At 39.7% G+C, this 16,259-nt stretch overlaps 1 protein-coding gene across 5 annotated transcripts in view; it reads right to left on the bottom strand.

Moving 5' to 3' along the window:
- GK (glycerol kinase) overlaps positions 1 to 16,259 on the bottom strand; it is a 66,377-nt gene that overhangs the window by 33,787 nt on the left and 16,331 nt on the right. For 3 of the 5 annotated variants that reach the window (XM_061179288.1, XM_061179289.1, XM_061179292.1), the window contains 3 exons: positions 11,409 to 11,486; positions 4,171 to 4,254; positions 742 to 818 (listed from right to left, as the gene is read on the bottom strand). In XM_061179288.1, the coding sequence (XP_061035271.1) occupies positions 742 to 818; positions 4,171 to 4,254; positions 11,409 to 11,486 (239 nt within the window). The remainder of the gene's footprint in view (positions 1 to 741; positions 819 to 4,170; positions 4,255 to 11,408; positions 11,487 to 16,259) is intronic. The other 2 variants (XM_061179290.1, XM_061179291.1) reach the window with 1 other exon arrangement.

Here is a 16,259-nt window from a genome sequence, read left to right as displayed (position 1 = left end):
GACTGAGGTTATTTGGGTGGGTAAGTGTAGGGGATGGTTTGTTAGACTGCTGCAATTAATGGGATTTGAGCACTAGCTTCAGAACCAAGAACCACAAGAAGCTGCCATTTACGAGTCCCACTGACAAATATAAAGGGAATAAACCAAAAAAAAAGAAAGAAAAAAAGATGGAATTTCCTTTTGGACAGTAGGAGAAATTGGCCTTGACCTTGCTAAGAAAAGTACCTCGCCTGTTTCAAAAATTTTCTCTCCCTTCATTTATCTGAAGAGAGATCTATATAAGGACTGAAAATTAGGCATTTTTTATTGGCTTCTTCATATGAAGAAAGTGGAAGAGGAGTTGAAGTAAAGGCTGGAGTGTCTTCTAGTTTCTCTCCCTGAATCCAGATGCCTAAAAACTCAAAAGCACGCAGAACTTTCTTTGATGGACAGTAAAAAAAAAAAAAAAAAAGAGAGAGAAGGATTTGGAAAGCACGGTTGAATTATAGGAAGCACTCCGTGAGGAGTATGGTTTAAGCCACTGGGACACCTTATTATCCCCTCCAGCCTATTTACCTTGGAATATTATTCCTCCAATCCACCACAGGGCAAGGAAGATAGAAAGGTAATTATCTGTGGAGAAATAGTCTATCAATTGTATCAAATAACTATTGTGCAATAAGATGTAAGGCCTGGTGAAATCTCCAAACTTTTTTTGTTAAACAAGCATTTTTATAGTATACTTTTGAAGAGATCTCTTACCTTGACAAAGTTATTATTTCCTGGAATTCTTTTACTAAGACTCTCAACGGTAGACTGGGTTCTTAGGTCAAGCCACACTATAGACCAAAATACAATAATATATATATGAAAAACTTCATTTAAAAAAATCAGATCTTAATGAAATCACTGTCAAGGATAGGAGACTGATTAGTTTCCATAAGCAATTAAAATGCTATGGCTTTCAAAAGACAGAAATTAGAAAATTAGAAATGAATGGGCATATTGTTAGAAGAGAGGATAAATTTATGAGGGAGAATTTGAAGCTTTTATGCAAAATTATAGGTCAAGTTAGGAGAACAATACATACCTTAGGGTGCTGATTTTGTATCCTTTTTTATAGAAGAAAATGAAAAAATTGTTTTGGATATGGATTTTCTATGCATAGATGAGTGCAGAGAAAATCTAAATGCTAGGCAGGCTAGTTGCCAGGGCAAAATGCACAGCCCAGGATCACTGTACCATGTATAAAGCATGTACCTTAGAAAAACTTGGTAGCAGTTTGTGACAAAGTAGAGAACCTGATACTATTATAGAGGGGGAAAAAAATAAGATTCAGTCGCTTATGTACAAAATGCTTATTTACATTAAACTCTTTCAAAGTAGGCTAGAATCCAGAATCGCTACAAGAATTATTTAAAGGTCACCAATCTTTCTCCATGCTAGATTGTAAAAAACTCTCCATTTTAACAGATCAATGTTGTTTTCACTAAATAACTATCATCCACTTTCTGATCCTCCTAGGAGAAAGTTCTGTTCTGCTTTACGACAGAAGGCTTGAGAAAGAGAATGCATTAAGTAGTATATAGAGCAATTGCAAAAGGTAAACAATAGGATCAGCTGAGCTTTATTTGTCAGATTTCAGGTTTGTACTTAACTTTTATGACTTTTAATCTGTGAGTGGTCACTCGATATTTTTAGGCACTGACTGTGCTCAGATGCCTCCTAAAAACACAGTTTATTTAAAGGGCACCAGGAAGATTATGCATGCTTGCCCACTACACGTGTGAGGGCTGGCAGCTACTGTCTAGTTTGGCTCATCCTTACCTATACTATTCCTTTCTCTTCATTTAAAAACCGGTTATTTCCTGTCCTGAATTTTAACCAATTCTTTTTAATTACTTAAAGCATCATTTCCCTTGAGGGCTTGCCTGTGCTTGATTTTGACAGTGGCTACTTTGCATAAGAATTAAATCAGGGGCTTCAGGACACTATACTGCTTTCCAAAGGTGGGGAAAACTTTAAGAAAACAAGGCTCATCATAACCAAGGAAACAGGACACAAAGAGGAAGACCATGGAAATACATAGCCTAGCAATGACATCTGCATTTGCTGCCCAGCATCCATTCCTCTTGCTGCTGGGAGCTGTATCTTTCATTCTCTTTAGGAAGTCAACTCTCCCTCATCCTCGGCCTGAGATTCAACCCTACCCCCAAGGTCCGGTATCGTGTCCCCAGTGAGCGGCTCAGGAGAGGAGCAACTCAGCCTCTGATGTGCTCTGATGTGGTCAAATCAGCCCAACTGAGATCTGTGCTCAGTCTGCAAGAGTCCCTGTTCTCAGCTCAGCTTGGGAGTGTGTAGCTGGGCCTGCTGCCCTCTTGAATAGAGAGCTGAATCGGCCACATCTGGAGCCAACCCAGAAGAGACAGATTTGCAGGGGATCCAGGCGATCCTGTCTGACCTGAGAATCAAACAGCACCTGAACTAAGCTACTTGTAGAATTCCTTTTTTTCCCCTTATAACTTCACTTACTTGGGGTTGAGTTTTCTATTACTTGCCCCGTGGTCGATACAGCCATTAGCAGCAGCACTGTGGAGTTGGCAAGGTCTCCCATGTCCAGGGAACAAGGGAAATCTGCTTTGTACACAGTGGCAGTGTTGTGCGACTGTGACAAAGGTGGACCTTCCTCATAGGCAAGCAACCCTAGCAGGTGTTAAAAGCTTCACCAGAGGAGTTGGGAAAAGTAGAGGAGGTCGAGAGAAAAGTTTTAAACCTATGACAGGTAGAATTAACAGCACATCTCAATCCTCAAGTGTTTGAAACTACAGTGGGCTAGGGGTTTAAAAATCAGTGTATTAATAGTTTCCATTACCTACTTTACAAAAATGAAATAAGATGCATTAGGATGGAAAATGTCAGCATTCACTGAACTCTGTAGGATAAATATTGACCTGTGAAACTTTGTTTTAGTTATGCTGGCTTGTTGAATCATGAGGTAAAATCTACTTCTTACCAAGGGACATGAAAACCACTGCTGTAGGCTTTTTGTTTACTGACTCAAAACCTTCCAGATCAGCATTTTTCGATATTTAAATGGACATAAAAATCACTAGGGAGCTTAAAGATAAACCCCACTCCCAGAAATTCTTGGATAGTAGGTCTGGGGAGGGGGCCCAGAAATATACCTTTTAAATAGATGCCCCTCCCCTTTAAGAAACACTGCAGTGGTTTAAGACTCAACATCAGTGGTTCTGATCCAGAAAGCACACCAGAACCAACCGGAAAACTTTGAAATCACACATCCCGATCCCTACATTGTAGGATTCTGGTTGCAAGTCCAGGCAAGGAAGGCCTGAGTCTTTCTACCTGTGTTATTCAGTGTTATACTAAAGCTTGAGAACCTCTTTTTTAGGGCATGTTCTTTAGGATACTGAATTTGTTCCAATCATTAATTTAAAAACAAAACTAAAGACAAACTGATGGTCAAGTGGCTCTCTGAGTCCCAGGGGCTCTGTGATTCTACTGCTCCTTGACAAGGACTACTTAAGTAATTGGGCACTACACTCCTCACTTGAAAGCTTCCAAGTAGCCACAGTGGTATTTGAAGAATGAACCCTTCACCAAAAAGAGTCAAAACACTGGAGGTGAAATCTACATCTTCTGGCTTTGCCACCAACAAGCTATGTGACCCAAGCAAGTCGTGTTACCCTTCGTGGCCTGGGTTTCCAGAATATAAAATAAGGCAGTTTGGACTAGATGATCTCAAAAGTCCCTCTCCTTCCATTATTCCATGATCACAGAAGGCTGGCATAATTTTTACTTTGTTTTTATAACCCAAGAGTTTAAAGTAATTAGAACACATGGAATGAATTAGTAAAACTGCCAAAGAGAAAAATGTCAGTGGTCGGTATACTACTAAGCAATTCACAAATGCTCAAAATTAACTGAATTAAGAACAAAAACAATTAGACAACTCATTAAAGAAGCTAAGATGGCAGAATTACATTTGCAGAATAAGAGACCAAAAGCCAAAGAGAAGACCCCAAGCTGGAGGACTAAGCCCCTCGTGGAGATAATTTCTGAGAACAATCAAAAGAAGTGCCAGATCCAGATCCAGCAGCAGCAGTCAATTTCCCCCAATGTGTCTGAGTTGGAAGGCCGGGAAGTGAGCAAGGGCCAGAGCACCAATACCTGAGGAAGTGCCAGCAGCTGGAACTGAAGAGCCAGAGGGAACAACGGCAGCTGGATCTGAAGGGCCAGGAGAAACTGCAGCAGCTGGAGCATTAGGAGAGATAATGGCAATTCATGCTAGAGATGGCCAGGTTCAAGGTTTGCGCTTTCTTCCTGACCATTTAGGAAATGGTAGATCACATGGGCAAGTTCATCAGGATGAACATTTTCCTACACATTTGAGCGTAGAAAAAGAGAAGGAAGAGACATGGAGTAGAAGGGGAACAGAGGCAGTCCAGTCAGAGTCTCTGGTTCAATAGCATTTCCGTTTGGACAAAGACCAGGTAAGTAACTGCTTCTTGTTCAGGATGACTCTTCCCTACCTTGTCACAAATCTGCGTCCTAGTTAGGAAAGTGGCTCAGTTGACTTTCACCCAACCACTGAATTGAAAGGCTATGTGATGCAGTGAGAGAGTGCATCCCTAAGGGACTTCTGAAAGGAATGCTAAGGAGCATTAGCATTGTAGCAGTGGTACAATCTCTGCTGGGGCCACCTGCAGAAAGACATAAATGGGTGGCTTTGGGAAGGCACGGCTCCAGGAAAGCACTTCCCTGGTAGGGTGGCAGGAGATGAAGTTCATCTCCACAAAAAGCAACAGCATATCTAAAGGGAACAGGGAATTGCTAAGTTCCAAAGTGATTCGAAAAAACATCAGAAAAAGGAAAACAGAGTCCAGAATACCATAAAGCCTGTTTCTACAACGCATGTCCCTTACTTAGACCAAATAAATTGGATTTAAATGGTTCAGACCACCAAGTGAATAGGTTAAAAAAACCCAACTTGGGTGATCTGAAATTTTTATTTGTATTAAATAAAGTCACATCCAATATATGTCTGGTGGATTTAGTTTGTTCTGAAAACAAAGTTTTAAAAGTGAAGAAAAATGCAGTTGCCTCAAAGCCCACGGACCAAGGTTAGTTTAGTGATGTAGTGACAGCGTAGAGGAAGAAATCATTTTTAGAATATTTAGAAATTTGCATCAGTTTTGGTTAGTCATAACAATAGAAGGGAAATACACCTAAGGGAAAAAAAATAAGCAAACACACTAAAGATAAACTAAATTATTTTCAGTTGACTAGAAGCAAAGGCAAATAATACATCTCCTCTGGATGGTTTGCTTTGAGGCTCTACTGGCCTGACAGAAAGGGAGATGAAGGTAAGGCTCCAGGTTTTGGAACACACCCTAAGCAAGGACTGCTGACAGTTATACAAAGTGTTATCGGGTCGTTTTGCCCACAGTAGACATTACATCTAGTAAACCAGATTTAATTGCTATGTGTTACCACTAGCCAAAAGTTAAGCTATTAATTAAGCTGGGTAAGAGGTCATTTGCAAAGGGAAAGAGGCTGTCCCTCACCTGATGACATTTCCAGAAATCAGGTGGGGCCGGAAGAAACGTGGAGAGTTGGGGAGGGGGGGTGAATTAAAACATGCATGTCAAACTTTGGGGGCTGAAACCTATTTCAGCTCTTAGGTGTATAAATGCCAAAATGCCAATGGCTGACATGAGTGTGTGTGACCCCAGGTAAGCTCTGCATTTTCCCTAAGAACGCCTGTTGTATATAAATCAGCCATTTCATCTGGCATTCCTGGGCTGAAAAGGCTATCATCTAATTCAGAACAGTGGCCATGTTCTGAACACTTACTGAAGGCTTATAGTCTGCTAGGCACTGTTTTAAGTGTCCTACATGTATTAACTCATTAATCTTCACCTCAAGCTTATGAGATCCATACTTTTAGTTTCTCCAGCTTAACTGTTGAGGCAACAGGCACAGAATGGTAGTAAATGGAAAAGGCAGAGTCTGAATCCAGAATGCAATCTCTACGATATAGGTACAGTCAGGATGAAGTCATAGTCTTAAATAGAACATGAAAAAATACCTCACAGTTGAACTCTAATTTAGTTTCTTTTTATTTAAACTGGCCAGAGTTGAGGAATTCAATCACTGCAAAATATGGCAGTATTTCTTTATCCAGGATTGAAGGAGATGTAAGGCATTTAAAGAACCATGTAATAAGAGACTTGACAAAATGAAAAATAAGTGGATCGTGACAGGGCTGAATACTTTAGATTTTACAAAAGTAAAAAATCTGCTCCCTTCCATAGCAAAACAATAAAAAACAAAACCACACCTTTGTTGTTTAAGGCCAAGCATGCTTAGGAGGTTTAGCTGGTTTGCCTTCTATGGTTTTCTTTCATGCTGATACTCTGAAACAGAACCCAGTTCCAGAAAAGACAGAAGAATTGAGCTCAATGTTCCTTCAGATCTCAACAGATGACTAACCAGGTTTAATCATTGGCCCAGGGTTAACTAGCATGTAAAAATAAAAAAAGGCAAAGAGGATAACCAATGTTTAAAACTGCCACACTCTGCAGAAAGAGTTATGTGTCATAGAGAACTTTAAATCCAATATCTTAAAAAAAATGTTTGCAATCCCATCTAAATAAGGAATAATGACTCAGAGACACATGATTTTGTTGGTGGTTTTCTTTAGTATACTAAAGTTCTCTTTAGTATATAGTAAAGTATACTGTACTAAGGTATACTAAGTATACCATAGTCACTCAAAATTAGTGACTCTTGCCTTCCTGGATATTAGTCCCTACTACGAATAATATTTTTATATTAAATCATGAATTGTGCTCTACAGAAAGCTACCGAGATGAGGGTCATATTGCACTAGGCTTGCCGTGTACACCAATCAACTTCAATAGTGAGTGACGAAACCTGGACAAGAAGAGGGGAAAGAGCTGGGCCATCCTAGTTAGGCCAGAACGTTTCACCGGTAACATTAGTGAAATGTGAATATGAACACACTAAATATCAATTGATTCAAGCCTTCCCCCACTCAACATCTGAACCACCTGTGTAGTTTTGTGCTTCTTTATCAATTTAGTCTATGGTGCATTTGTAAACCCAAACCTTCTTTTCAATACTACTTAGAAGACAGCAAGGCCTGTAGACCACTAAAAAAGAGTTGGTTTTGGAAGGAAAAGGCTTAGAAAAAGGTGGAGAGTGGGGTGGAGGGAATTCTTTGGAAAATAGTGATGAAGATAATGCTAAGAGGGAGAGAAAAGAGTGCCAGAGGGATGAGGAAAACTAAAGGTAGGGGAGAGAAGTCAAAGGCCTGCTTCATTCAGATCCAGGGCCACAAAGCTGCTGCAATCCACCTGTGAGGCCATCATGGTAAATGGCTGCAGTGTTCACCTCGCCTATCACAGAACTAACACATGAATTCTAAAACAATATGAAACTTCTAAAACAGGCCACCTCTACTCTCATAAGCATACCATTATAAAAGATGTCAGTAAACAAATACACCTTTATTGCGAGGAAGAACAAATAGCCTTTCTCAGTCTTCAACTTCTTCACCTAGCCTATTTCATGTCCACTAAGAGGCCCCTGAAATTCTCCTCTCTGTTACTGTACTGGGGGTGAGTGAGTGGATTGCTTATCGAGGACTCCGAGCCATAAAAATGGCGACACAAAAGGCAATTAAAAAAATGTAGACTGCCCTTCTCATTTGCTCGTCTATAACAAATACTGCTCATCAGTTATATAATTGACTAAGTAAAGAGAGAGAAGAATGAAGAGGAGCAGGATAGGCCTTCAGTGACAGAGATTTACAAGAGAGAGGGACAAGGAAGGAAGAAAACATAGAGAGAGAGAGAGAGAGAGAGAGAGGGGAAAAGTAGAAAACCCACAGGCTCTGATATAAACAAAGAAGCTCAAAGACAAAGATATGTAAAAATCTGATTCTGTTTCCATCAATCCCACCTTGTGTTGTTTTAAGATAAAGCTGCTAAAGATTTAATATTGTGTTGATATTCTCAACTGAAAACTTGCATGGAGATATGACACCTTAGTGTTTTCCTAGATGGAATAAAACTGGAGGTAGAATCTACCCTTGTCACTACTTAGTGGCTTCTCTTCCCAGCTAATTACTCTTCTGTCCTCCTTTTCTATGCCCCTTCCTTGTCTATCCTCCAAATTCCTATCCCTAGCCTCTGTGTCACAAAGGCAAGCATGGTGATTGCCTGGTTTGTCACTATATGCCTAGGGGTCATCACAGAACCTGTCTACAGAAAGGTACCTAAACTTCTGTTGAATCAATTAATTTTACCTTCATTCCTATGGTGAATTCTTCTGTAATAAACTGAGACTATCTAAGTTAGCAACTTTTAAGTCTACATTTTGAACAATCTCTTTACAACAGAGCTACAAATTCTAACTGTCCAGAAATGAGCTTTGATTGCAAGTCCAGTACTAACCTTGTCCAAGAAAGAAAGCCATTTTTCTCCCACGTTGGTACTCTTTAAATATTACTTAATTTCCTTCTGTTCTCTCAGGCTAAAAATCTTGCAGCCCTGTTTTCTTTTTGCCTCATCTTTATGCCCTATTCAATTTCCAAACATACCAGCTGTATCTTTCCTCTGAAAGGTCTGGCAAAGTTGTCTCTCCATTCTTACCGCTCTAATCCCATTAGCTCATTAGCAGTCTCAATTAACTCCTTTGCTAGATTTTACTGAAGAGAGTAATCTTGTCCTTTTTAATATAATTACTTACATGTCTGGATATAAATGCTTTCTATTTGTCCTTCCTTCCTGTTTCTACTCCTTTTTCTTTGCTTTCTTACCTTCTTTTTTACAGTCATTCCATTTTCCCCCTTTATAAGCTTGTGACTTATACATTATTCACTCTTTTACTGCTTACCCTAGAGACTACAACATGCATCCTTGACAATACTGGGACCACAAGACACTTTAACCTCATCTACCCCATATTCCTTTCATGTACTACTGTTGCCATGTAGTACTTAAAATTTTAATATATTTTGAATATCACAATACATTATTTCTTTATACAGTCAAAATTCATTTAGATTGACCTACATATTTACCCTTTCTAGGCCTCTGCATTCCTTCCTGCATTGCCAAATTTCCACCTGAGAACATTTTTTTCCTTCTACCAGAAAAACATTATTTAGTTTTTCTTTTAGTAGGGGTTTGCTTGTAATGATTCCTATAAGTCTCTGTTTGTCTTTGCCTTTATATTTCACCTTCATTTCTTAAGGATATTTTCACTAAATATAGAATTCTAGGTTCACGTTATTGTCTTCTAGTACTTTAAAGATTTCATTCCATTGTACTCTGTTTCTTTGAGAAATCAGCTGAAAGTTTTAGTGTTGGTCTCTTGAAGGTCATATCCTCTGGCTACTTTAAAATCCTTCATTTTATCTTCAGGTCTCAGCATATGTTTGTGTATGGCTTTATGTGTATTTATCTTGCCTGGGGAATCATAGTGCTTCTTGAATTTGTGGTGTGATATCTTTCAACAGTTTTGAAAAACTTTTATCATCTATCTCTCTTTCCTTTTCTTTTGGGTCTCCAATTACAAATATGTTGGACCTTCTTACCTTACCCCATATTTCTCTTAGATTCTTTTCTGTATTTTCTAAACCTTTGTCTCTCTGTGCTTCAGTCTAGATATTTACTTCTGATCTCCCTTCCAGTTCACTAACTCAGCTGTGTCTAATACGATGTAAAACTCAACAACTGAGTTTAATACAGTTCTAGAATTTCGATCTTTAAATTTCCATTTCTTTGCGAAGATTATCACTCATCTCAATGAATTCCTTGAACATGTAGATGATGGTTATTTTAAAGTCTGATAACTCTAATATCAGGATTTCTTATTGGTCTGCTTCTAATGTCAGTTGTTTCTTTTGGTTTTCAGTCATTCTGTTTTGAATGCCTGATATTTTTTAAATAGAAAACTAAAAATTGTAGAAGAAAAAGGATGAGTAAATAAGCACATCTCAAAAAGTTTTTCTGGTAAAATATTTACTGAAATCCTTCACTTATGCATAACTTCAACTAACCTAGTTGCATTATTTTAAAATGACAACTCAAAGTCCGAAGCTGCATTTTTACAATTCAAAGTTTAGAGTTTAACAGGAACTTTCTGGTTCCTGTGAGTAGGCCCTTCCTTTCACGAGGGGGAAAACAAAAAGTAAAACCTTAACTAGTATAAGAAGTTGGCTAACATTGGTCTGTGAAAGAATACTCTCCTAGATACTAGTCATTAAAATTGTAATATCCTGCTTATATTCAAAATGGGCTGCTCATGAGAATGAGAACAAAATAAAGCTTTAAAAGAGGTACTTCTGTGTAAGAGAATCTTTGGTTGCAATTCTTTGACCTTTTTTGCATCTTGAATTTTTTATCACAGATACAGAAGACATACTAAATGCTTTCTTATAACACAACAACATTAAAGACCTTCATTTTTTATAAAGATTATTTCCAAAGGAATTCACACTACTCTTACAAGGCACCTTGTCAGTATATTTTCTGCTTGAATATCACTTTTTTCCAATCAATACTAAAGTAACTAAATATATTACTAAAGTAACTGTAAAGTAAAAAGAGCTCACTCTATAAACCATCCCATCTCTGACAACTTCTGCCTCCACTGTCCAACCCACAACCTGTTACTTTATTGACAAAAAAATTGTGCTTTGCTATTTGTGACAGAATAATGCCTTTTAGCGATTGTATATTTAGAACAAAACTTTCCTTTTAGCAAGTGACAGTGTCATTCAGTGCTCAACTGTCATGTGCTACTAAGAGTGAGGCTAAAATATACCCATGGTTATTTACATTTAATAAGATGTGATATTTAATGGTGGTATATTTGAGATTGAGCTTTTGAATCCCTGCTGAAATAGCCAAGTTTGTAGCAGAAGGAGCTAAACTTTTGACATTTTATTTTCATAAGCTCAGCAGAGTCGATTCAAATTTCTAGATGGGAAGAACAAGTATACAAGTACTTTATGGAAAGGTAGAGAAGGGACTGGGGACATCTGTAATCTTGATTTTTGAGGGGAGGAGGAGGTGAGATCTCTTTCAGGTGTCAGAAACAGCAGGGATTATAAAAAGTTCTGGCAACATTGACTCATTTGTATAATACAAATTATCAGGAAGGGGAAAGCATAGGAAAGAGTTAATTCAAATTGGGAATAACTATCTGAAAATGGTAAATATATAACAACTCATTTCTTAGAGGACTCTTCAGCCCAACCCATGAGATTATAGGGAACATGACTACATGCTTTGTTAGCCAGATGTTTTAGTATGACAACACCTGCAAGTGGAGAAAGGCCTTGAGTTTGACATCCATGCACAACAGCTTACCCACAGCGTTGTAGAGAGGCTCTCCAGTTAACTTGTCCCAGACTACAGTGGTTTCCCTCTGGTTACTGACACCAATAGCTTTAAAGAGAAAGTTAAACAGAAAGGATTAAAAAAACAAGCAGAAATCTGAGGATAGTTCTCACTTTTTTTTTTTTTTTACAGGCACAACTAAACATAAAAATTTGAAAAAAAACATTTGGAACGTCTGTAGTGGTATTGAGTTGATTTTCTTTGACTGGCCCAGGAAAAGCGAACCACCAATGTCAACTACTTCTTTTTCTTTCTACAGACTTCTTCCTGCTTCACTACCAGCACACCATGACATGGACCCAGATCAATAGCCAAATGAAAGACTCGCAGGTTGCCTTATAAACAGGGAATGCAATAACTTCCCAAATTTACGATACCCAATTTATCATGCCGAGGAGACCAACAATAACCTCATTCATTTATTTACTAACTGCCACAAGAAATTTTCCTCCGTGTGTGTGTGTGCACACATGCCTGTATTTTAAGAAAATAGTCACAGATAAAATCCTTCATGCTGGGTAAACTCATATTATGCTTACTTAGAAATTCAGTTTTCTTCATGTATTTTAATAACATGTTACAAGACATAGAGTTTGAGGGACTCCCCTGGTGGCAGAGTGGCTAAGACTCCATGCTCCCAATGCTGGGGATCTGGGTTCGATCCCTGGTCAGGGAACTAGATCCCACATGCACGCCGCAACTAAGAGTTCGCACGCCACAACTAAGGAGCCCATGTGCCACAACTAAGGAGCTGGCAAGCCACAACTAAGGAGCCCGCGAGCCGCAACTAAGACCCAGCGCAACCAAAAAAACAAACAAACAAACAAAAGACACAGAGTTTGAATCAGGCATAAGTACAGTATGTGATGGCAATTACATTATACTAACCTATATACAACTCAAGGGCTATAGTTACAGTAACTTACTATAAGTAAAATACTATTCCATACCATCTTATTCAATTCAGCTTGATTCAGCTAAATTGGAGGTTCTCAGACTTGGTTGTACATTAGAATCAACTGCAGAGCTTTTAAAAAATACCGGTGCCCAGGCCCTGTCCCAAATCTTCTGATTTAACTAACCTGGGGTAGCATCTGAGCATTGGTATTTTTTCTTAATACTCCCCAGGTGATTCTACTGTGCAGAGTTGCACACACTGGGCTAAAGGATGGAGCTTTTCCACAATTCAAGATTAGGACAGACCTTAAAGGCTATATAATCAACCCATCTTATGCTCAAATCTCTGGAATTGCCTGTTACGTGACCATTCAGACAGCACTTCTAGTGCAAGATACTCACTACCTCTCTCCAGGCAAACAAATCTCTACTGTACAGCTTTGCTATTTAAAAAGAATTCGTTTCCTCATCGCTTCCACCTATAGATCTTTGCTACATTCTTTGGAGATACAAAGAATAAGGTGAATCCTTCTTCCACATGTCAGTCTTTCACACTTGAAGCAGCTATTCTGTCCCTCCAGGCTTCTCTTCCCCTGTCTAGGCTAAACAGCTCAATTTCCTTCCACTGCCCCACCTCCATAGGGCATGGTTTAAAGTCCCTTCACCACCTCTCCTAGGAACATGCAACTATCTGTCCAAATTACTCAAGCTGTACACCCAGAATAAGACATACTAGGAATGTTCTGACCAACAGAGAGCTGAAGGGGACCAGCAGCTCCCTTGTTCTAAATAATCTTTATCCAACGCAAATATACTTACTTTATTTAACACCTTTTCTAGAGGTATAAAGATGAATGAGATTCTACTACCAGGAAACCTAGAGGCATAGGGTAAAACGAAGAGATTTGGGGGTGTTTTTTAAAAAATAGAAGGCCAAAAGGTCTGTAGGAATAAAGGAAGAGAAAGGAGAATGTGGGGGGAAAGGGGTCTGGAAATGAATGGGACACGGTCCTGATTCTTGTAGTGACAGGAGGGGGATGGGATTAATACACAGGTGGAGGGAGGAGCCTCAGTAGGGCGGAAGGCTACTGCTTCCCTTGTGATGGAGGGAAGGGGGCAAGAGATCCAGACATTAAGTACTGGGACAGGAAGTTGAGGAATTTAGACCCCAGAGCCTCAACTTTCTCTGTGAAGTAGGGCGCAAGGTTATCTGTTAAAACAGGGACTGTGAAGCTTGGGTGCTATTCAGTAGAGCTCAGGCTCTGAAGCCAGACTGCTGGGGTTCAAATTCCAACTCCTCTGCTTCCTAGCAGCATGATCCTGGGTCTCAGTTTTATCTTCTGTAAAATGGAGATGATAAAAGTTCCCATCTTCCAGGGTTACAAAAAGGAAAACCTAAGTTAATGCATATTAAAACAGTGCCTGGGACATAGTAACCACTCCATAAATGTCACTTATTGCTGCCATTCATTGTCATCATTGTTACACAGAGACTGGAGTACCAGTTGCAAAGAATGGGACTGAGCTAAGTGGGACACATAAAGGAATTCCCCAGCAGCACTGTGGGCACAGCAGAGGCCAGAGACCTCGGCAGGACCTTGGCAATGGTTGTTAAGGTGGAGTATTGTGAACGTGATATGTGACAACTTTACAATGAGGGCTCACAATGAATTCATGGTCTACTAAACTCTCCTATTCTTCCCCACTGCATTAATTTCCCATTAACTAGCTGGCTGCTTCCTTAGTTGCAATCCTGGAGTTTCTTTTTTTTTTTTTTATAAATTTATTTATTTTATTTATTTATTTTTCGCTGCGTTGGGTCTTCGCTGCTGCCCGCGGGCTTTCTCTAGTTGCGGCGAGCGGGGGCTACTCTTCGTGGCGGTGCGCGGGCTTCTCATTGCGGTGGCTTCTCTTGTTGCAGAGCACGGGCTCTAGGCGCGCGGGCTTCAGTAGCTGTGGCACGTGAGCTCAGTAGTTGTGGCTCGTGGGCTCTAGAGCGCAGGCTCAGTAGCTGTAGGCGCATGGGCTTAGCTGCTCCGCGGCATGTGGGATCTTCCTGGACCAGGGCTCGAACCCGTGTCCCCTGCATTGGCAGGCGGATTCTTAACCACTGCGCCACCAGGGAAGTCCCAATCCTGGAGTTTCTATTCTATGCCCTTCACGCTACCTTTCTTTATTGGCTCATTCTAACTGGTATTCAGAACATTATCTAGAGCTATTTCGATCTGATTCATTAGTCACAGGTTTCACTCTAACCACTTCTTCTTTCCCCTCTATCTTAATTTGGTTCCTTCGTGCCAAGCAAAATTGCTTTTCTTGCAGACAATCAAAGTCCAGTGAACCAGCTTCTCAGGATTCTCTTCCAGCCACAAACAAGTCTAGTACCGGTTTCTCCCAACACAGGCCTTATGCATTGCCTCTGAACTTCTGAACTTCTAATTGTGCTAATTTCTTGTCATTTTTACCCTAAAATCCTCTATGTTTTTCTATGTTTCTTAAAGAAAACTTTCCTGACTGCTAATCCCAGCACATTTGCTTCTCTTAATAGTTCCTAATTTTAATTCCTTCTTTTTCAGAATAACATGTTTAGGCTTTATAATCCTCCACCCTAGTTCACCTACCATAAGAGCAAATGAATGTGGCATGCAAGTCTTTTAGCTACAGATACTAAAATCACTGGACAATATAAAACCCAACACATTACTCTCGTATCTAGTAGGTCCATTCTTCATCCATATATTCTTTTTCAGGAGATTTTTTTTTCTCAAAACTGAGTGTCACTAGTACAATTAACTAGTTAAATGCTATATTCAAAATCTGGTTAAATTTTGCTTAATATTGCCTGTGAAAAGTTATAATCACAGTTAAGAAAATATACTTAGAAAAAAGCCTTTGGAAATACTCCAGAACGTTATCATTGTTGTCTTGATAGAATTATAGATGACATGCACCCTTATTTAAAAATAAAATTATAATTTCTAATTGGAACACATTTCTGGAGAAAACAACAACAACAACCCAATAAACGCACATAGCAAAACAATATGAGCCCCAGAGGAAGGCTCTGGGACTACTAAAAGCGCCATTGGGAAGAGGTGGAAAGCTTCCATGTCTGGCAGACGTGTGCTTGTGGCAAGTTATACCACTTGCAAGGGAGATGTGGCCATTGCTGGGAAGCCCTTTAGGACAAAGAGTGCCTTTCTGAGAGGCCGAGTCTCAGAGGCGAAGGAAACGTGGGTGGATGTGTTGGCTAGGGTGAGGCAGTGGGTGTGCGGGCTTCCCTATCCTCTAAGGGTGTGAGAACTACTATCTAACCTAATCGCTGAGGACCTGATGCTCCCAACTTTGTAACAGTGTATGTCGTATTTTGCTTGTATCTCATGAGGCAGGATGAATGAGACTATCTGGTATTGTAACTCTTTAGAGTTTGTATTTCCTTCAGTCCAGTGACAGGCAAACAGAGCGGCCCAGTTCTCTAAGCCAAGATGGAAAGAAGCAGCCTATTTACTTGTCTTGGGCTCACGTGAGCTGTTAAACTGGAAAGTGAACTTTAATTTTGGAGACATTGTTCATAGGGACCTGAAATCAACAAACTTTGGCAGATGAGGACAACTAAAACCAATGAAACAGGAGTTTGCCAAAGAAATACAACCAGCTATGATGAACTCAATGATTACCAGGTAAGATGATAAATGAATCACTCTTTAGCTGGAAAAAACTCATTTCTTTGCCACTTTGGAACCAAAAACTCAAGTGGTTTTTGAGGTTATTATCAGTGTGGCTCAGGAAAGAGAGCACTGGACCAGGAGACAGGGCAGTTGTGCTTTCATGTTATACCACCACTAAATAGCTACACGACCTGCAAAGGGTCCCTGTTCTCTCATTTGCAGCTAGGTCTAAGTGATGGAAGATCCTTTACAGCAT

The sequence above is a fragment of the Eubalaena glacialis genome, chromosome X, assembly GCF_028564815.1.
Source record: "Eubalaena glacialis isolate mEubGla1 chromosome X, mEubGla1.1.hap2.+ XY, whole genome shotgun sequence".
NCBI classification, from domain to species: Eukaryota; Metazoa; Chordata; class Mammalia; order Artiodactyla; family Balaenidae; genus Eubalaena; species Eubalaena glacialis.
This window is presented reverse-complemented; position numbering and strand designations above follow the sequence as displayed.